This window comes from Haemorhous mexicanus, chromosome 23 (assembly GCF_027477595.1).
Source record: "Haemorhous mexicanus isolate bHaeMex1 chromosome 23, bHaeMex1.pri, whole genome shotgun sequence".
Taxonomy (NCBI): Eukaryota; Metazoa; Chordata; class Aves; order Passeriformes; family Fringillidae; genus Haemorhous; species Haemorhous mexicanus.
Window position 1 is genome coordinate 7,212,310 of NC_082363.1, and position 22,102 is coordinate 7,234,411.

General features: G+C 57.2%; 1 protein-coding gene across 6 annotated transcripts in view; it reads right to left on the bottom strand.

The window, feature by feature from the left end:
• The window catches only part of SAMD11 (sterile alpha motif domain containing 11), an 84,066-nt gene extending 65,212 nt beyond the window's left edge, over positions 1-18,854 (bottom strand). Inside the window, exons 1-2 of one of the 6 annotated variants that reach the window (XM_059866969.1) lie at positions 17,982-18,854; positions 16,437-16,477 (exon numbers count right to left, since the gene is read on the bottom strand). In XM_059866969.1, the coding sequence (XP_059722952.1) occupies positions 16,437-16,477; positions 17,982-18,768 (828 nt within the window). In that variant the 5' untranslated portion in view covers positions 18,769-18,854. Of the gene's footprint in view, positions 1-16,385; positions 16,478-17,075; positions 17,290-17,320; positions 17,366-17,981 lie in introns of those variants that run through there. The other 5 variants (XM_059866967.1, XM_059866971.1, XM_059866973.1 and 2 more) reach the window with 5 other exon arrangements.
• Between the last annotated feature and the right edge of the window lie 3,248 nt (positions 18,855-22,102).

A 22,102-nucleotide genomic window follows, 5' to 3' on the forward strand; every position in this document is an offset into this window, starting at 1 on the left:
GGGGACTGGGCACATCATCCCTGCCCATGCCAGCCCCTGGGGACTGGGCACATCATCCCTGCCCATCCTCTGGGGACTGGGCACATCATCCCTGCCCATGCCATCCTCTGGGGACTGGGCACATCATCCCTGCCCATGCCATCCCCTGGGGACTGGGCACATCATCCCCTGCCCCTGGGGACTGGGCACATCATCCCTGCCCATGCCATCCCCTGGGGACTGGGCACATCATCCCTGCCCATCCCCTGGGGACTGGGCACATCATCCCTGCCCATGCCATCCCCTGGGGACTGGGCACATCATCCCTGCCCATGCCATCCCCTGGGGACTGGGCACATCATCCCTGCCCATGCCATCCCCTGGGGACTGGGCACATCATCCCTGCCCATGCCATCCCCTGGGGACTGGGCACATCATCCCTGCCCATGCCATCCCCTGGGGACTGGGCACATCATCCCTGCCCATCCCATCCCCTGGGGACTGGGCACATCATCCCTGCCCATCCCCTGGGGACTGGGCACATCATCCCTGCCCATCCCCTGGGGACTGGGCACATCATCCCTGCCCATCCCCTGGGGACTGGGCACATCATCCCCTGCCCCTGGGGACTGGGCACATCATCCCTGCCCATGCCAGCCCCTGGGGACTGGGCACATCATCCCTGCCCCTGGGGACTGGGCACATCATCCCTGCCCATGCCCTGGGGACTGGGCACATCATCCCTGCCCATGCCCTGGGGACTGGGCACATCATCCCTGCCCAGCCCCTGGGGACTGGGCACATCATCCCTGCCCATGCCAGCCCCTGGGGACTGGGCACATCATCCCTGCCCAGGCCAGCCCCTGGGGACTGGGCACATCATCCCTGCCCATGCCATCCTCTGGGGACTGGGCACATCATCCCTGCCCATGCCCTGGGGACTGGGCACATCATCCCTGCCCATCACACCCCTGGAGACTGGGCACATCATCCCTGCCCATCCCAGCCCCTGGGGACTGGGCACATCATCCCTGCCCATGCCATCCTCTGGGGACTGGGCACATCATCCCTGCCCAGCCCCTGGGGACTGGGCACATCATCCCTGCCCATCCTCTGGGGACTGGGCACATCATCCCTGCCCAGCCCCTGGGGACTGGGCACATCATCCCTGCCCATCCCAGCCCCTGGGGACTGGGCACATCATCCCTGCCCATGCCAGCCCCTGGGGACTGGGCACATCATCCCTGCCCATGCCATCCTCTGGGGACTGGGCACATCATCCCTGCCCATGCCATCCCCTGGGGACACCCTGCCAGGCCCTTTTTTCACCCGGATCTGTTACTCTGGAGGAAGAGGAGGGTGCCCAGGGAGGCTCCAAGGAGAGCAGCTGGGCTGAGGTGCCCTGGTGTGGTTTTTGGGCAGGAGCTGCAGGTTTGGCACAGCAGCAGCTCCACCCCACCAAGGAGGGCAGGGCTGTGGGGACAGAGCCTGGAGGTCACTGCAGCCGTGGGACTGCCCTGGAGCAGGGGCCAGAGCTGAGTTATTCTGCTTTTTGTTTGTCTGCAGCCCCAGGGCCCAGGAGGGCACGTTTAATTTGGTTTAATTTAATTGCTCCTGATGGCTGAGCCCGTGAGGGCCAGAGAGGCAGAGCAGGGGAGGTTTCCCAGGTGAATCTGATGGAGGTGGCCACAGCACAGAAAGTCAATTATCTGCAGCCAGTCTTGGCTCCTGCAGCTCCCCAGCCCGGGGGTGGCTCCAGCCCATGAAGCCTGACTCCAATCCAATAAAAAATTAACTCATTCTGAACAACTGCTGGCCAGGCCTCCTGAGAGCTGGAGAACCCAGCTGAGCAGGAGTGAATCCAGAGCAGGAGAGGGGGCAGGCTGAGGGAAACCCCAAACTCCTGCCCTGGCCTGGGGGATCCCTCCCCTGCTCCTGGCACTGAGCTGGCCCAGCCCTGGGGATGCTGGGAGCCCCAGGAAGAGGGGACACACCTGAGGGGACAGGTGCTGGGAGCCCCAGGAAGGGGGGACACACCTGAGGGGACAGGAGGTGCTGGGAGCCCCAGGAAGGGGGGACACACCTGAGGGGACAGGTGCTGGGAGCCCCAGGAAGGTGGGACACACCTGAGGGGACTCATCCTGGCCCCAGCACAACCCTGCCTGCCCTCAGGTGTGTTCTGGGGTCACTCCCAGCACCAGAACCACAGACCCTGTGAGCACCAACAAACCCAAAGGATAAACTCCTGGACCCCAAAAATCACCAGGAACACTCACCCAGATGCCAAGATAAACCCCTGGACCCCAAAAATCACCAGGAACACTCACCCAGCTGCCAAGGATAAAACCCTGGACCCCAAAAATCAGCAGGAACACTCACCCAGCTGCCAAGATAAACCCCTGGACCCCAAAAATCACCAGGAACACTCACCCAGATGCCAAGGATAAACCCTGGACCCCAAAAATCACCAGGAACACTCACCCAGCCACCAAGGATAAAACCCTGGACCCCAAAAATCACCAGGAACACTCACCCAGCCACCAAGGATAAAACCCTGGACCCCAAAAATCAGCAGGAACACTCACCCAGCCACCAAGGATAAACCCCTGGACCCCAAAAATCAGCAGGAACACTCACCCAGATGCCAAGGATAAACCCCTGGACCCCAAAAATCACCAGGAACACTCAGCCAGCTGGCTCAGCACACTGGGAGCCCCACCAGGTGACACCACAGGATTTTACAACATTTGTGTTTCTAAATCACACTGGGAAATGAATGACCAGTAAATGCAGTGGCTTCCCAAGGAGCACGAGGATGCAGGCAGTGTTGGGAGTTGTGTGTTTTGAAGGTAAACACAAAGAGAATATAAAAAAAGTAATGCTAGAGAGGTAAATAATTCATCAAAAGAGTGAAAAACAACAAGCTGGAAGGGAAGCAAGAAAAAGAAGCAATGCCAGAGGGAAGAGTTTTCTGGGAAGGTGAAAAAACCCCAGTCTCACATGGGAGTGGAACCAGAACCAAAGTCAACTGGAGTAAAACAGAGGGGAAGTTTGGAAGGTGGAACATTTTATCTGGAAATGGCCTCTCCCCTCTGGCACTGAGGAACTCCCAGGGTGGGAGGCAGAGCTGGGGTCTGACACCATGGACAGAGCCCTGCAGCAGGGACCAACACAGCAGAGCCCGAGGGAATTCCAGAATTCCAGCAGCACATCCCACCCAGAGCCCCCAGCCCTCACCTGCTGCACACAAACCCACATGAACACACTGCCCACAACCTGGAGATCTGCTGAATTTTTGAACCAAAACCTGCTGCAGAATTGGGTTTTGCTGCTGGCCACTCTGCAGCTGCTTTAAACCCAGCAGATGTGCAGAAAGGCAAGGAAAAGCACACAGCTTCAGAGTGAGCACCCTGGCTCTGCCCTGCACCAAGCACCCCAGGCTGGAATGAGCTTGGAAAGCCCCTGGATGGACTCAGGTAGAGCACACCTGTGCTGAGGCTGCAGGGCAGGGGAGCTGTGAGACCCCGGGGCCCTGCACTGCTGCACAGCAGGCTCAGCCCCAGTTTCACAGTGACCTGCTGATTCCCAGGCCTCTGGAAACAAAACAGCCCAGCCCAACACGAGCTGGACTGTGACACCCTGGCACTCCTAATTCCCCCTCAGGCTCCTGCTGATCCTCCTGGGCTCTGCTAAGCAGCTCTGGGTCACCCCTGAGCCCTGCAGGAGGTGGCACAGGGAAAGTGAAATCCCACCTGGGCGTGATTTCCATCCCAGCTTCCTCCTGCAGGAGGTGGCACAGGGAAAGTGAAATCCCACCTGGGCATGTTTTCCATCCCAGCTTCCTCCTGCAGGAGCCACCCCCTCCAAATCACAGCTTTGGGTTTAGCCCTGCAGACACCCAGCCCCAGGGTGGCAGCTGCTTCAAAGGTCAGGGAGGAATTCTGCTCCAGGAATTCCTGTCATGGACAGATCCTGCTCCAGGAGTTCTTGTCATGGACAGATCCTGCTCCAGGGATTCCTGTCTCCAGCTCAGGACAGCCCTGCCATGGACAGATCCTGCTCCAGGAGTTCATGCCATGGACAGATCCTGCTCCAGGGATTCCTGCCTTGGACAGATCCTGCTCCAGGAATTCCTGTCCCCAGCTCAGGACAGCCCTGCCATGGACAGATCCTGCTCCAGGAGTTCCTGCCATGGACAGATCCTGCTCCAGGAGTTCCTGTCATGGACAGATCCTGCTCCAGGAGTTCTTGTCATGGACAGATCCTGCTCCAGGGATTCCTGCCTTGGACAGATCCTGCTCCAGGAATTCCTGTCCCCAGCTCAGGACAGCCCTGCCATGGACAGATCCTGCTCCAGGAGTTCTTGTCATGGACAGATCCTGCTCCAGGGATTCCTGTCATGGACAGATCCTGCTCCAGGAGTTCTTGTCATGGACAGATCCTGCTCCAGGGATTCCTGTCTCCAGCTCAGGACAGCCCTGCCATGGACAGATCCTGCTCCAGGGATTCCTGCCATGGACAGATCCTGCTCCAGGAATTCCTGTCCCCAGCTCAGGACAGCCCTGCCATGGACAGATCCTGCTCCAGGAGTTCTTGTCATGGACAGATCCTGCTCCAGGGATTCCTGCCATGGACAGATCCTGCTCCAGGGATTCCTGTCATGGACAGATCCTGCTCCAGGGATTCCTGTCATGGACAGATCCTGCTCCAGGAATCTTTCTCTGGATTTCCCTCACCTCAGCTCAAAGCAAAAGTAAAATACCAATGTTAGAGCACAGCACAACATCCCCTGAAGTGCACAGGGTAATCTCTGCAAAACCCACCTCAAACCCAGCACAAACCCAAATTCTGATGGAGAAACGGCCAAAATAAGGGTTAAATCCAATCAGGGTCAAACTCTTACACCCCTTAGTTGTGGAGGCACCAGCTCAGGTCTGAGACAGCTCCTGAGAAGTGAATGCCCCATTAAAACAAACAGGATCAGAAGGACAAATCCCTGCAGAGCCTCCCGAGGCTCAGCTGGATCTGCTCTCCCCGAGCTGCTGAGGCAGGTGAGCCCTGCCCAAACACAGCAAGAGCAAAGCAGCACCAGGCACACACCTGCCTTTGTTTGGACACTGGGTGCCAGCTGGAACTGCAGGAAAATCCCCTCTGAAATCACATTTGGAGTCAGGAAGGTAAACAAAAGACAAGAGCAGGATTGTAAAAACACAAGGTAAAGGAAGAACAGCAGTGGATTCTTCCACCCAGCCAGGCAAGGTGGGATTTGGGGGGAAGGAAATGGGAGGGCACTCCTGGCTGCCTGATCCCTGGGTGTCATTTAGCCAGCCCAGGAGGGCAGCTGGGACAGGGGCAGGGCACCAGGATTGTGTTTGTGGGGACCCCATGGCAGGGAGGAATGGTGCACCTGCCTCCATGTGCTCAGAAGGCTCATTTAGTATTTTATGATACCACATTATATTAAAGAATAATATACTAAACTGTACTAAAGAATACAGAAAGGATACTTACAGGATGCTAAAAAGCTAATAATGAAAACTCTTTTACTATTAGCTAATAATAGAATAAATCAGCTAATGATAAATCAGCTAATAATAAATCAGCTAATGATAAATCAGCTAATAATAAATCAGCTAATGATAAATCAGCTAATAATGACTCTTTCCAGAGTCCCCACACAGCTTGGCCCCAGTTGGCCAAAGAGTCAAAACTCACACCAGAATCCAACCAAACCGTGGGTAAACAAGCTCCAAACACATCCCACATGTGAAAATGAGAAAAGAATTTGTTTTCAGGAGGCTCCCAGAGCTCAGTGCCAGGCAGATCCTGGGCTGGCACCCTCTGCCCTTCCCACCTGGGAATGCCCCTTGGTACCAGGAATGTGCACTGGGAGCCCCTGGGCTGCTGCCCCTCACCTGCTGCCTCCTCCCCAGAGCCAACACCTGCATTTTCTCCCCCTGCCTCACCTGCAGGCACAGCACAGCAGCTCCCAGAGAGGGAGAGCTCTGCAGGAAAATTCTGGGGCCACCTGAGCTGCTGAAGCCCCCTGTCCCTCATCTCTTCCCCTCCTTCCTCTTCCCACACAAACCTGGCACAGTTTTGGTTCTGCTCTGGGAGAGAAAGCCAGCTCTGACCCAGCAGGGCCATGAAATCCTTCTCATGCCAGCAGTGAACCAGGAGGTGTCCAAACAGAAACTTCCAAAGTGATTTGGGTTTCAGTCACCAAACTCGGGTACCTTGCTCGCAAAGACTCGCAGAATTCCTGCCCAGGGAAGTTCTTGAGACACTTCACTCAGAGTTTTAATGAGCCTCAGAGCAATGAGGAAACCCAAGGTGAATGGGAAAACACAGCACTGTGACTGTACTTTAAAAAGCTTAAGCAGAATAATCCCAGTAATTTTATAACCCCCAGGAGAAATAATGAAATAGAGGAAAGCGAACAAGTAATAATAAATTAACAGAGGGTGATATAATGTATGCAAATCAAAGCTTGTTAATGGAAAATATGTTCAACCAATATATCTTTTTTTGCTGAGACAACAGTGGCAGCACAACGTGCTCGGATTTCTGCGAGGTGTTTGCTCTGACAGCACACAACTTCCAGAGTGTGGGATCAGAGCCCTGCAGGGAGAATTCTGCCTGCCTGAACCCCCAGACAGCCTGGGCTGGGCAAGGTCTCCCTGGAATGACATTTCAGGGCTTTAAGGTCCCTTCCAACCCAAACCATCCCAGGATGCTAAAGATGAGCAGCTGGTGCTGCTCTCCTGCTGGTGAGGGTGGGGCTGTCCCCAGAGCAGACCCATTTCCTCTGCACCCCTTCCTCAGCCTCCTCTGCCCTTCCCTCTTGCACTTTGCTCCATGTCAGAATTTCCTCATGAAATGGGGAAAAATGAGTTTTCTCTGCTGTTCCCAGAGCCTGTGTGAGAAGCAGGAAGGGGTTGGAGGGGTCCCAGCCCACCACCAGAACGACTCCCAGGATGGAAGTTTCTCAGCTCAAGGAGAAGCACAGCAACTTGGAGCCCATCAGTTCAAACATCCTTTAAACACACTTTTGCAGGTCCTGCAGTGATTTAAAGACAACAGCAGACACATCAAAGGCAGAACTAAATCCTCCCAAAGCAAGGATGATTTCTGCCCTCTGCACACGCCAGGGGACAGAAATGCTCCCCAGCCTCGTGGAATTACTCTGAACTGAACTCCAGCCTGAGAAATCCATCACAGCAAGGTGAGACTTCAAAAAAACCAAAGCCCAGATCCACACTGCTGATACAAACCAGCCCAGATCCAGAGCTGCATGAGCAGCTCATGAATTTCAAGCCAAAGACGTTTTAAGAAATCACACCGCTAATGCAGGAATTAGAAAATGAATTGGATTTTAATTCAGAATTAAATCGTTCCGCAGAGGAGCTGTGAGAGCTGAACTGGCCCCCGTGCCTGCAACACCCTCAGCAGGGGTGGCTGCAGCTGCACCACAAAAAAAAACCCTAAATAAATCAACCCTCAGCTCTGGAAGGGCCAACACAGCCTGAGGGAAACCAGAACACCCCAAACTCTCCGTGCCCTGCTGGGTGCCCTGGGGGGCACAGAGGATTCTGGTGCCAGCCCTGCCAGCCTGAGGATGAGGAGGGAGTCAGGAGCTGGGCTGATGGAAGTGCTGCAGGCTGTGATCAAAGGTTCTGCTCTCAGGTTTAACCCTCACTCACTGGAGATGTGAGCACGATGTTATCAGTCCCTCTGCAGCCAGGCAGGGATCAGGTGCCAAGAGTTTGAACCCACAAGGAGCAAAAAACTGCCCAGGTTTTTTTGTATTTTCATGTATTTTTGTATTTTCATGTATTTTTTTTATTTCCATGTATTTTTGTATTTCCATGTATTTTTGTATTTTTGTATTTCCATGTATTTTTGTATTTTCATGTATTTTCATGCATTTTTGTATTTCCATGTATTTTTGTATTTTCATGTATTTTCATATTTTCATATTTCCATGTATTTTTGTATTTTCGTATTTCCATGTATTTTTGTATTTTCATGTATTTTTGTATTTCCATGTATTTTTGTATTTTCATGTATTTTTGTATTTTCAAGTATTTTCGTATTTCCATGTATTTTTCCATATATTTCATATTTTTCTTTTTTCATGTATTTTCATTGTCTTTAACTCTCCAACATTGTAATAGCTAAGAGTAATGGTGGGCAGTGTTGAAGCCACCCCAGAGCTGTAAATTCCAGGGCACTGAATCATCCCTGGAGAACCCTGCAGTGCCTTCCTCTGCCAGGGCACCTTAGGGTTAAGTGGGTGAATCACAAGGGGGAAATAAAAGAGGAATTGATATTATTTGTGCCCTCTGGGAGAGGCAAAAAAAAAAAAGTAAAATTAAAAAAAGGCAGGTTTGTGTGGCTCACCCCGTGCCACAGAAAAAGAGACCTCAAGAATCACAGCTGTGAGGAGCAGCAGGGAGAGTTATTGATCTGAAAGAATTCATTTTTATTATAAGGGCTGGTACTTTTACTTATTTAATAAAGGCCTGGCGTCAAATCACTGAGAATTCCAGGATTATCTAATTCCATCTAATCTCATTCAATCACTGATGCTCCCGACTGTAGCAGAGAGGAATGTTTGCCCTTTCCTGTCTTCAGGGGCCAGCTCTGGTTGCCCTGGCAACCCGGCAGCAGCAGCAGCTCCATCGCCAGCCCTGGCACCTCTCCCACCGGGATCTGGGCTCTTGGGGAGCTCTGGGCAGGGAGCAGGAGCTGCTGGGGTGGCACCCAGCCAGCCCAGAGCTCTGACAAACACACACCCCAGGCAGGGAGCAGCCCAGTGCCCCGAGGAGCTGTGCTGATGGAGAGGACTTCCAAGTCCTTTCAAGGTCCTTTGGAGGTCCTGAAGTCCCTTAAAATCCCAGAGCTGCTGCTGAAGCCATCCCAGCACTGAACTGGGCACCAGCTCCAAGCACACACAACTTTCCTGCCATCAGAATTCTTCCAGGTTCTGCATTTTCTGCATGTCCTGCATGTCCTGCCCCGTGGCTCGGCCATCACCAGAGGCTCTCAGGGTTTCCTGCAGCCCAGCCCTCTGCAGTGCCCATCCCCAGCCCTGCTGGAGCTGTGGGTGTCACCCCGAGGTGACACTGGTGACACTGCCTCCTGGGAGTTCCCCCCAGCTGCAGAGGCAGAAGAGTAAAGAACCTGCTCTGCTCAGGGACTGGGGCTTTCCTGACAGTCACAACTGAGGGATGTGATGTGCAGCAGTGTTTCTGTGCAGCTCATCCAAAACCAGGGCAAATCTGGGCTCCCTGGCCTTCCCAGATGCTGTGGCTTTGGATCCATGTGCAAAATAAAGGAAAGGCTCCAATTCCCCCTGGGCTGGAGGCAGGAGAAATGAGCAAGAACCTTTCAGCACTTGGGAATTCCCTCCACTCATCCCTCCTGACCCTCAGACACTGTCACAGGAAAAGCCCTGATCAGACTCTGTATTTCTGAATTTCTGACCCAGGGGAATGTGGAATTCCCTCCCTGTCCTCACAGCTGTGGCTAAAACAGGAAGGAAATGCAGTGCCCTGGCCCAGCAGGGTGTGCACAGGCTCCTGCAGGGCCCAGCAGAGCTGCTGTGCATTATTTACAGACCCAGGGACCCCTCAGAGAGGCTTTCCCTGCCTCCCTCCCTTTCCTTTCCAGCTGGAAAACAGCTCTGGGACACAGGGCTGCCCTGAGCTCCCCAGTGACACCTGCCAGGGGAGGGAGGTGAGCTGTCCTGGCAGGAAAAAGCAGCCCTGAAATGGGGAGAGTTCAGAATTCTTCAGCTGGGGAGGTGCAGCTGAAGCATATTTAAATAGAGGGAGAAGGGAGGCAAGGTGCCAAACAAGACCCCTGAGGAGAAAAACATTTCCCAGATAAAGGAAACAGACTGGGCACAGGAGAAACGGGCCAGGGCAATGCACCGTGGGGAGGGGGAAGGACAGACAAACAAACAAACCAACCCCACAAAAGCAAACAAATGAGGTAAAGAATAAAAATACAGAGAGCAAACAAAGTGATTTTTAAGTGTAGTGTTTTGGCTAAGCAACAATTAAATAAAAGCAGAGGGGATTTCTTTCCCAAAGCCCAGGGCCAGTCAGGAAAGCCCAGGCTTGGAAGGAAGAGTGAATTCCAGCCCTGCCATGGCAGGGACCCTTCCACCCCCCAGGCTGCCCCCAGCCCTGCCCAGCCCGACCCCTCCAGCAGGAGAGTGCTCCCTCTGCCCCAAACTGAACCTCAGGAGCTCTCTGCAGAGTTCAGCATCCCTGCAGGCCTGACCTGATGGACAGCTCTAAATTAATGAAGTTTCTGAGGGAGCTCACCCTGCTCCTGGCCACCCTTCGCCTTCCAGCTCCCTGGTGCCACCAGGCTCCCTCGGAGCCAGGCCAGCCAGTCTGGACACACAGCAGAGCAAATTAACACCAGGTGTCTGTGCCCTGAAGCACCAGAGACAGCCCTAAGCAGTTTAATGACATCTCTAAATAATTTTGACAGCAAAATTACTTCTCCTGTGTCACCTTTCCACTGCCCTTGACACGGTGCTAACGAGGTGATGCTGCTTCCCCTGCTCCCCCACATTTATTTGTCTGTCTTTCTTCCCAGCCTTCCCTTCCCTTCCCTCAGAGCAGAATTCCAGCACCAGCTGCCAGTTTCCTGGGTCAGCCTGAGGGCTCAGAAATTGCCTTTTCCTGCAGCAGAGCCCAGGACACTTCAGGGAACCCTGAAGGGCTGGCTGTGGATAAGGGATGCCCTGTGAGCTCCCAGGAGAAGATGTGCTCCCTCCACAAGAACCTCCCACGCCCAGCTCAGCAGGGATTCTCCCTCCCTCTCTCCACAAGCCCTGACTCACACAGAGCCCCTGCTCTGCCCTTCCAGCCCCACTGTCTCCCCACTGCTCCCTGCCAGAGCAGGGATCTTCACCCCAGCTCCTGCACCAGGGCAAACCTCACCCCTGGAGCCCCTCAAAGCCCCCTGTAAAATAAAATTATTTTCCTAAGCCACAGCTGCTCCCACATCTCGGCTGTTCCCTCACAAGCCTGCAATCCAATTAATATTTTCCTTTCCAGAGGGTATTTAATAATCCACAAAATTAAATCCTTCAGCATTGTGCTGGCACTGTCAGTGCCATTGATCTGGGCTTGGTTTGCCTCTGCACAGAACAATAACTGCTCCTTTTCCTGCTGCTGCCCCCAGCAGTGGCAGCTGCTGCTTGTCCTGCCCAGCAGCAGAGCTGGGACCATCAGCAGCAGCCTCCACCCCACAGAGCCTTTCCCAGCTCCTCTCCCAGCCAGCTGATCCCATTTCCAGCTGTTTGCCCCGAAAATCCCCCTCTGGAGTGCTCTCTGACCCCTCAGCAGTGGATTTAGGGACCTTCTGTGGCAGCAGCAGCAGCACAGGGGCTACCACTGCCCCCAGAGCAGGAACCCCGAGAGCTGCAGCCAAGCTCAGCCCCCCTGCCCAGCCCTGGGTGGGCTCTGGGGGTCCCTCACCCCATGTCAGAGCAGGAGTCTCATCTCCTCATCTCCAGTTCCTCCAGAGCTGGAATCTGACAGAGCTTCAATCAACTTCTGTTAGCAATTCACCTTGAACTTGCAAGTCTGCAGTGCAACACGGGTTAAAATCCACCTGGGCCAAGTCCTTTAAAAAAACAAAACAGAACCAAAACAACCCTGCAAACAAACAACAAAAAAACCCCCATCTATCTCCAAAACCTCCAACAAACACTAACCTGAACTAAAATGTGCTGGATTAAATGCAACAAACCAAATCAGCACGAAACCACAAATAAAAATCAACAGACTGTGCCAAAGTCCTTGGGGGGATTTGGAGGTTTAGAAGTCTGCTTCACAGAGGGGCTTTTTCCACATTCATGAGGCAGCCCCGAGGGACACGAGGGCAAAGGTATGGAAACAGCCCCTGCACACAAACCCCAACACTCCCCAGCTCCCACAGCAGCTCAGAAAGGAACCCAGACCTCATCTGTTAACAGTGAAATTTCAGAATTAATCCTGCTCCTGCAGGCAGCCAAGGAAATTCTCAGCAGGCAAAGTCCTGTTAGCACAGGAAAGTTCTCCTGGAAGGCTCGTGCCTGGTGTGGGAGATTCCCCTTTTGGTGAAAGCCTCTGACTTTGGATCCCACCACGCTCAGGAGCCCCAGGATGTCCCTTCCCTGCCTTGCTCTGCTCCTGGCTCTACAGAAAACTGTGGAGCAGCCAGGAGGGAAACACCAGGGAAGGAGAGAGAGGAGCCCAGCACCAGGAGTGACACAAAGCCACTCCCTGGGGACACACAGAGCTGCCTTCCACCCAACGCTGGGACCAGGAGAAGGCTCAGAAAGCTCAGGGCTAACAAACAGATCTGCTTGTTACTGGCATTTCTGGAGTTAGCAGCAGAGCTCCTCTCTCCACCCCTGACAAAGTCTTGGACTGACGCCTGAACCTCGGGGCAGCAAAGGAAAACAACAACCACGATGACAAAAAGCAAAAAGCAGCAAATAAAGGAATCCCATATAAATCAAACCAAGAGCAAAACAGGGCCCCAGCAAACGACCTGCACTGTCAGTGCCCAGCCCTGCACAACCACCCTGTGCCCCTGCACGGGACGCACACGGGCCAAACCCAAACATCCTCTCTTGCCCCTTCTGTTGGTTTGAGGGTGGCCATGCCACAACAGCTCTGGGGAAATGGGTCTTCTCTACCTGAACCCCCTAAGGGCCACCTTTCAAACAGACAGCCTGTCCCAGAACCCACGGGAAAAGAGGATGAGGAGCAGCCAGCCTCCAGCCCTAACTCCCTTCCAGAGGCAGCACTCGGGAATGAACACTCAGCAAGGGTCACCCCCTGTCTGTAAGGGAACAAGCCAGTGTTTAGGTTTGTCCTTCCACTGTTATCCTGGACGTGTGATGCTGGAGCTGGCAGATCTGAGGCATTCTGGTTCCTCACTGAGGATTTCAGAGCTGCTTTCCCCTCCCTCTGGCTCTGGGAGCCCACTGCCCCCTCCAGCCCTGGCTGCAGGCTGGAGGCAGAGATGGAGAGAATGCAGGGGTGGGTTTGGAGCAGAGGGAGCCCTGGAGGGAATGGGCTTCACCAGAACACCAGGGGCTTCACCCTGCAATCCATCCAGGGCTCCACACAACAGGAACTGTGCCTGCCCAAAACTGACAAGTACAAATGTGGGGGGAGAGCCCTGCTCACAGCTGGCAGCTCGCTCTGGGAAGCCCTGGCAGCCTGTGCCTCCCCAAAACTGAAGGGATCTGGGCCATCCTCCTGTCCAGAAACCTCTGTGAGGGCACAAAGCCCAGGGGCAGCCCCTCCTTCCCCACGGCTGTGCCTGCACCTCGGCCCTGGGAAGGGCACCCAGCCCTGCATGCATGCCAGCGGGCAGGGGAGGGAGGGAGGGACAGAGGGACAGACAGAGGGACGGAGGGATGGATGTGGAGGGAAGGAGGGACAGAGGGAGGGAGGGATGGAGAGAGGGACAGAGGGATGGAGGGACGGAGGGATGGATGGAGAGAAGGAAGGAGGGATGGATGGGGGGATGGATGGATGGAGGAAGGGACAGAGGGATGGAGGGACAGAAGGATGGATGGAGAGAAGGAGGGAGGGAGGGAGGGAGGGATGGATGTGGAGGGACGGAGGGAAGGAGGGAGGGATGGAGAGAGGGACAGAGGGATGGAGGGACAGAGGGATGGATGGAGAGAAGGAAGGGGGGAGGGAGGGAGGGAGGGAGGGATGGATGGACGGACGGACGGACGGATGGAGGGAGGGAGGGATGGATGGATGGATGGATGGATGGATGGATGGATGGATGGATGGATGGATGGATGGCCGGCCGGCCGCCGGCGCGGGGGCGGCCCGGGGGAGGAGGCGCCGGCGGGGCCGCTCCCCCCGAGGCGCGCAGGAAACCGGCGGTCGGTGGCGGAGCGGGGCCCGGCGCCGGCCCCGTCTGCAGCTGCGGCAAACGAGCGGCGCGGGCGGCGGGGGGCGGGCGCCGAGCCCCGGCCCCTCCGGGTCACGGGCGGGGGACGCGGCGCCAGCGGCGGCCGGGGGGCACCGGGGGGAGCCGGGGGGAGCCGGGGGGAGCCGGGGCTCGGAGCACGGCCCGGGGGCGCTGCCAGCCCGGGGGCTGCGGCTCGCTGCAATTTCCTCTCCAGACCGAGCCCTCCCTTCTCCCCCCGAGCGAGGCCGGAGCCGGGCAGGGGCTCGGAGCCGCCGGCGCTGCCCCAGGGCTGCTCGGGGCTGGCAGGGGATGCACACGGGACACGCACAGGGGATGCACACGGGACACGCACACGGGGACACGCTGGGTGTCACCGCTCCCGCAGGGACAGCCGGGCTCAGCCCTGGAGCAAACGCTGCCTTTGCTGCCCGCCGGGAGCAGACGGACAGAGGTGCAGACCCCAAAGGCGGCTGCCTTGCCCCCTGCCAGGGGCACTGCCCGAGATTTGCTGGCCTCCTCCCGCTGCCCAAGGACTGATTTCAGAGCGGGGGAAGCAGCTGCAGACAGGATCAGCTCCCCATCTCCCAGCCCCACCGGGTCACACCAGGACCAGGCTTTGCAAGTCTCTGTCATCTGCACTATAAAATATAAAGCATTTCTACTTTTGAGGAGAATCAGCCCCTGGATCTCAGCAGGGCTCGAATGGGCAATCACTAAATGGGGAAATACAAACCATGCCCAATTCCTAATCCTCCTCCTTGTGTGACTGCTCTGGATGTGCAGTGGATGCAGCCACCAAAGCACTACCACAAGAATTCAGGTTCAAAACGTGGAACTGTCCTTTGGTCAGGGACATGCACTAAGCACAGCACAGAACGTGCAGGGAGCACTGAAACAGCTCTGAGAACTCCTCCCTGGGCCCTGGCCTTGCTGTGCAAATTCCAACATCCAAAACCCCTTTCCCAGCTGGGGAACTAGCAGGAGGCAAGCCCAGAAAGATTTATTTCTCCTTGCCCAAAGCTGCACCAACCTCTTTTTTCCCCTCTATCTGTACTTTGCAAGGCTGTGCCACACACTGGCTGCATGCAGAGCTTCTCCCCATCTGGAAATGCACCTGAAAATGCTGAAAATGCTGCTGCTGGGAAAGAGCATCACGACCTTTTGGCTACTGCTAGCCCAGAAAACGCCCAGCAGACAGCATCACCTGGCCAGGCACTTCTCAGCACCCCCACAGCAGCAGCACACCCCTGGCACAGCAGATCTTTGGCTCTGAGCCACACAAGTGACAGACAGACAGAACTCCCAGCTGGAGGAAGCTCCTCACTCCACATCCCACGTTGTGCCACCCACCCCAGGGAAGAGCCAGGTCCCAGCACCCCTGGGGTCAAACACCAGGCAGGGCTCTGGGGTGGCTGCTGCCACACCACACAGGCAGGACACATCTCCCCATTCATTTCTGGAACTTGGTGACTGCTCCAAGCCCCTTCCGTGGGTGTTTGCAGCACACAGAGGCACCAGGCAGGAAGGACTGGAACTCCCAGCTCTGTCATTTCCAATCACACAGAAACTGCATCTGAGCAGACTGTCCACTCCAGCCCCAGCAAGTAACAAAACCAAAAATGTTGATTTCCAGCAGATAAAATCACACAAATTTCCACCTGTATTTGTTTCCACAGTGCTACTGGCAATGTTTTAAGTTGTTCTTCCAGACCAAGAGCTGCTTCAGCTCCCCACACCAACAGCTCTGCCCTCCCAGCTAGCTGTTGTTGTACTTTATGGTCATTTTTACACACCATGAACTGTTTTAAGGCCTTACTTTACTACGACTTCAATCACCTTTTATTTATACCAACAACATCTTTTCCACAAAAATGCGGCTGAGAGATTTTGGAAGTCTCAGGATAGAAGCAAGAACACACAAGGAACCCCAACGCTGGGAAGGAAAGATCTGTAAGAGCCATAACTGAGCTGTGCCATGAGCGATGCTGGAGCTGTCAGCGTCTGACCTGTTCTCATGCAGTTCACCAGCCGATGGTTTGTACAATGCCTGCTCTCACCCTAACCCGTGGGCACAATCACATTTCCCTTTTGCTTTATTTAGCCACTTTCACACCTGTGCACAATGCACACAAACCAAGGGGTGGGGACACGGAAGAGGCTCCTCCGTGATTTGCCTCTGCACACACGCAGCTCCCCCTGAAAACCAAAAAATCCCACCGAGTGCTGCTCCCTTCAGCTCAAACGCTGCTCTTCCCATCTGCTCTGCTTCCAGGCTCCCCTCTAACACTGCTGGAACCCTCACAGGGCAGGCAGGGCTCTGGCAGCCTCCATGACCCTCACAGATCACGGTTCCACCAGCACGGAAGCAAAGGGATTTTTTTTTTTTTAAGGGAAGGAGGCAGAGGAGAGGGAAGATGTCTTAACTAAAGCACATAGTTTAACAATAATCTTACCACTGGAGACGAAATTCGACACCCAGGGCAATCACAGATTGGAGGATGTACCTGTAAGATTCCTTTGGACATAAGAGTCTTCAAACTTTTCCCTATATGCAGAGGAGAAGAAAAAGCAGAAGAAGAAAAAGAATCAGCACGTTTATAAAAGGAAAGTATTTAGGGAAGGGGGGAGGGGGAGGCACGCGTCTGCTTCCATATAAACAGCCCTCCCCTTGCCTGCCTACCAGCACCCATCCCCGCCTGCCCTGACGCCAAGTTTGTCCCCCGCGGGTCCCGGGGACGGGGAGCCCGGCACGGCCCCCGCGGGTCCCGGGGACGGGGAGCCCGGCACGGCCCCCGCGGGTCCCGGGGACGGGGAGCCCGGCACGGCCCCCGCGGGTCCCGGGGACGGGGAGCCCGGCACGGCCCCCGCGGGTCCCGGGGACGGGGAGCCCGGCACGGCCCCCAAGGGTCCCGGGGAGGGGAGCCCGGCACGGCCCCCGCGGGTCCCGGGGACGGGGAGCCCGGCACGGCCCCCGCGGGTCCCGGGGACGGGGAGCCCGGCACGGCCCCCGCAGCCCCGCCGGGCTCGGTGCCGGCGCTGCCGCAGCCCCGGGGAGCCGCGGCCGGAGGCGCTCCCGCAGCCCCCGCAGCGGGCACGGCCCCGGGCACCTCCCGCTGCTCCTCCGCCCGCTCCTCCTGACTCACCCCAGAGCAACTGAGGCTTCCCGAAGGCAGCAGGAGCGCAGCCATCAAAGGACCGGGCGGCGACAATTAGCGCGGCCCCGAAGCGCTGCCCCCGCTCTCCGGCGATCAATAACCGCGGCGAGGTGTCAGTCACCTCCTAATCGCTCCTCAGCCCCCCGGGCTGCCACCTCCAGCTCTCGGCTCATTACGTGCCGCCCGGGCTGTGCCCGCCCGCCCCCGCCGCTCCCCCCGGCCCCGCTCTCCACCTGCCGCCCGCAGCAGCAGCAGCTCCGCCGCGGAGCCGCGACTGCGGCGCCGGCTCGGGCGGGGAGGGGAGGGAGGCAGGGCAGGCGCCCGTCAGCAGCCGCCGGCGCCGCGGAGGTCCCGCACCACCCAGCTGCGAGGGGAACACCCCCTCCGCCCCGCCCGCCGCCCCGCCGGTGCCGGGCCGGGCCGCGCTGCCGCTCCCCGCGGCGCCGCCGCCGCCACCGACACCGCCGGCGGCTCGCAGGGGCGGCGGGAGGGCGGGGGGCGACCGACCGACCACCCCGAGCCCCGGGCACCGACCACCCCGAGCCCCGGGCCACCGACCACCCGCCCGCTGTTCAAATCTCCGCCCGCGCCACATCAAACTTCTCCCCGGCGGAGAGGAGCCCCCCAAATCCCCCCCGCCTTCCCAAAAAGCCTCCCCCCCCCACCCCAAAGGGAACCGTTCCCAAATGGCTCGGAAAAGTTCGGCGGTACCGGGGCGCGGGGATCCGGCAGAGAGGGGCCGGGGGAGCGGGGAGGGGGCTCGGTTCTCGCCGAGAACGCTGCCCGGCGCTGGGCGCCCCGCGGGTGCCGCTGCCCGAGCACGGGGGCCAGAGGGAGGATGCGAGGAGGAGCGGGGCGGCGCGGGGACCCCCACACGGCCAGCGCTGCCTTTACCTTTGTGCCTGATGCTGCGCTTCCAGTCCTTGGCCGTCTCTCTGCCGCTGACGAACTGGAACTCGTTGGGGGTGAGCCACTCTCCCCGGTACCGGATGGAGGGTCCTTTGCTCCCTTGGCACAACTTATTGATGTAGAGCAGCGCCTTGTTCTCCCCGCACTCCACCTCGATGCAAGGCTCTCCGTTGTCAAAGAAGGGCTGGAAATCCGGGATGGAGGAAAACCTCTCCAGCATCAGGTCCTCGGGGAGGTGGTGGGGGTGGTGCGGGTGGGGGTGGTGGGGCTCGTGGAAGCCCAGGTACGCGCGGTGGGCAAAGATCTGCTCGTAAGCCGGCGGGTGCGGGGTGACCACCGGGATGGCAGCGGCGGCCAGAGGCGCGAGGTAGTCAGGTAAGGTTTCCATGGGCTGGTTAAAAGCTGCCAGGGCCATCTCTTCCCTGTCAAGTCGCTCCTTCTTGATAGCAGGCATGGTGCCGCCGCGCTCCCCGTGCGCCCTGGCGTCTCCGAAGCACAGCGGCTCCAATGTCTCCGGTTCAACTTGCCCTCGCTCTGGCTGGAGTTTGGCTGAAATGCGCCAGCAGCAGCAGCAGCAGCAGCACAAGCACCTTTGGCGCTCGGGTGCCGGAGGTGGCTGGTATCCCCCGGAGCAGCCCGCTAACAAATCTCCTGGGCTGGCTCCCCAGCAGAGCTGTCTGGGATCCCTCTCCCACGGAGAGCCTAATGTACCGTAGACCCGGGAGCTGCTGTGTGCCTCGCAGATCTGCCCCTCCGCACTAATACCTGACATCTCGGAGAGGTCTCTGCTGCCGTAGACATTATTTTGGTTTAAGGAGAAAAAAAAAAAAAAAAAAAAGCTTATTGATTCCCCTAGATCAACCCACCTTCTCGCCAGGCTGGAGGGTTCCCCGCCGCCCAGCCAGCCAGCCCCCTTTCACCCTGCCCCCCTGCTTCCTTTAAACTGACACCTGGTTTATTTATTTATATGCAATAATTAAAATTAAACGCTGCGCCCCCGCCGCCGCTCCGCGACCCCTCCCCGCCCCGCCGGCGCCCGCCGGGAGGACGGAGCCCCGGCCGGTGCCGGCTCTGCCCGCGGGGCTCCAGACACCCGGGCGGCGGCGAACTTTCCCCGGGGCCGCCCACCTTCACCTGCGCGCTGCAGACTCGCCCCGCTCCCACCGGAGCCGCGCTGATCCCCGCCAGCCGGCTTTGAATCCCCGCTCCCGCAGGAAATGTTGAGAAACGCGGTGTTACGCTCCTCTGTGTACACATATCTATCTATAGCTATAAATACAAGCACATCTACACACGCACAGCCGCACGGACATCTACAGTGCCATCCCCGCCTGCCCTGCGCTCCCCGCGCCGCCGCCCGCAGCCCCCGAGCGCCGCGCCGGGCTGGGCCGGGCCCCCGAGCCGGGACAGACACGCATTGATCGGTGCTCAGAAGTCACCGCACAGTTCGGAGACTCCGACCAAACAAGATTTCCCTCCGCCGCCGCCGCCGCCGCTTCTCTAACTTGGCCCATTTAAACAGCGGAGGCGCTGGGAAGCGCCGCGCCGGCGGCGGCGAGGGGGTGAGCGACGGACGGCGGGGCCAGCGCCGGCTGCCGCCAGCCCGGGGCCACCGGGGGGGACCCAGCCCCGCGGGGACACGGCCCGGACCCGCTGTGCCCACCCCTCTGCACCCCCGGGCAGGATGCTGGCAATGCCCGGCAGCTGGCTCCAGCCGGGATGGAGGGAGGGAGGGAGGGAGGGATGGATGGAGGGATGGAGGGAGGGAGGGATGGATGGACGGAGGGAGGGATGGATGGAGGGATGGAGGGAGGGATGGATGGATGGATGGATGGATGGATGGATGGATGGATGGATGGATGGATGGATGGATGGATGGATGGAGGGATGGAGGGAGGGAGGGATGGATGGATGGAGGGATGGATGGAGGGATGGATGGATGGATGGATGGATGGATGGATGGATGGATGGATGGATGGATGGATGGAGGGACGGATGGAGGGATGGAGGGATGGAGGGAGGGAGGGATGGATGGATGGATGGACGGATGGAGGGATGGATGGATGGATGGATGGAGGGATGGATGGATGGATGGATGGATGGATGGATGGATGGATGGATGGATGGATGGATGGATGGATGGATGGATGGATGGATGGATGGATGGATGGATGGATGGATGGAGGGATGGAGGGAGGGAGGGATGGATGGATGGAGGGATGGATGGAGGGATGGATGGATGGATGGATGGATGGATGGATGGATGGATGGATGGATGGATGGATGGAGGGACGGATGGAGGGATGGAGGGATGGAGGGAGGGAGGGATGGATGGATGGATGGACGGATGGAGGGATGGATGGAGGGATGGATGGACGGAGGGATGGATGGATGGACGGATGGACGGATGGATGGAGGGGTGGATGGATGTAGGGAGGGATGGAGGGATAGGGTGAATTTGTTTTCTCTCACAAGCTGTGGCAGGCACGGCACAAGGTCCATGTGGAACTGCCCTGAGAGGACGAGGTGGCCCACATTGAAGCTGTGTGGTTGTTACAGGGATGTGTCACCTCAACAAGACAGAGTTCCCTGCCTCTGGGTGCCAAAGTGGGATCCACTGGGCGGGAAGAATCCTACCCAGGATGGGAACAAAAATAAATTATCCCCCTAACCATGGGCCAAGAAATGTGGCCCACAAGTCTCTGGCAGTGGCAGAGCACTGAGAGCTCTGTGTGAGCTCTGCCCCAGAGCTCCCAGAGCCACACAAAGTTCCCAGCTCTGTCCCAGGCTGTGTCCCCTGACTTACCTTCTTGCAGGGCGAGCTGGGGGCAGGTTGACCTTGCCTTGCAGCCAGTGAGAAGTGGCTTTGCTGTGTGACATCAGCCCCTGGCAGAGCTGGCAGGGTCATTCCTGAGCTACCTGACACAATCCTTGTTTCTTTCTTGCCATTTTGTTCTCAAGGAGCTCCAGCTCTGGGATCCATCTTTGCTTCTGGCTCTGATGAAGGAGGCAGATCCACAGACCCATCAAACCCTCTCATTGAGGCTTTCAGGCTTAGGCTCTTACTCTTAATGCTTCTGATTGCTCGAGATGACAGGGGAAAAATCACTTTCTATTATCACCTAATGATCCAAGGAAAATGCTTGGAAGAGGCTGGGGGAGACACAGACATTTCTGTGGCAGTCAGAGGATCCTGGATGGAGGGCAGAGGGGCTGTGTGGGGAGAGGGGCTCACTCTTAGCTCCCAGAAACTTTCATTCCTGGCACCTCCAACTGCCCTGGGCTCTTGAGGGCCTTGGGTTCTTCTTCAGCCTTCCCCTGACTGCATCTCTGGAACCTCCTGGGCCTGACTTCCTTTCACTTTTTTAAGGGAGTGGGGTTTTTTTTCTCAAAGCTTCCTTCCTTTACAGCCATCAGAGCTGTTACTCTTCCACCTCCATTCCAGAGGGCAGGGACAGCTCGGCCACAGCCTTCTCCAAGGGAAGGCTCCGTGTTTCCTCCAGGAGAGGTCACAGGAGAGCAGGACGGGGTGGCCTCCATCCTGCAGGAGCCTTCCTCACCCAGGGAAGATGCTCTGGCAGATCTCAGGGAAGTTTGGGGGTGCAAGAGGCACAGGCTGGGACAGATCCCATCCCTCTCCCCAGCACTGGAGTCACAGAGCAGTCCTGCCTGCAGAGAAGAGAGAGCTCTGGCTGGCTGAGCTCACAGCAGAGCCTGGAGTTGTTCAGCTGCAGTCTCTAATAGCAGAGCTTTTGGGATTAGTGTAAACAGATTCACCACTGGAGAGCAGATCAGAGAGCACCAGGCAAATCCGTGCACACGTGGTGAGAGGGGGAGCCAGGTTTGCTCTGCACACTCCCCACGGAGCAACTGGAACAGGTTTCCCAGTCTGGGGCAGGAATCTCTCTCTCTCTCCGTGGCTTTTTGTTGTTGTGTGTTTCCAGGGCACCAGGCAAAGTGAAAGCATGAGTCTTAATTTGCTCACAGAGCACTGCCACAGCAAACAGAGTACAGAGTGATCATTTCTCAACATTCAGTTCCCCACCTCTGGGATACATCACCTGGGATTGAAACAAAACCTTTCTCTCAGGTCGAATGTGTCAACA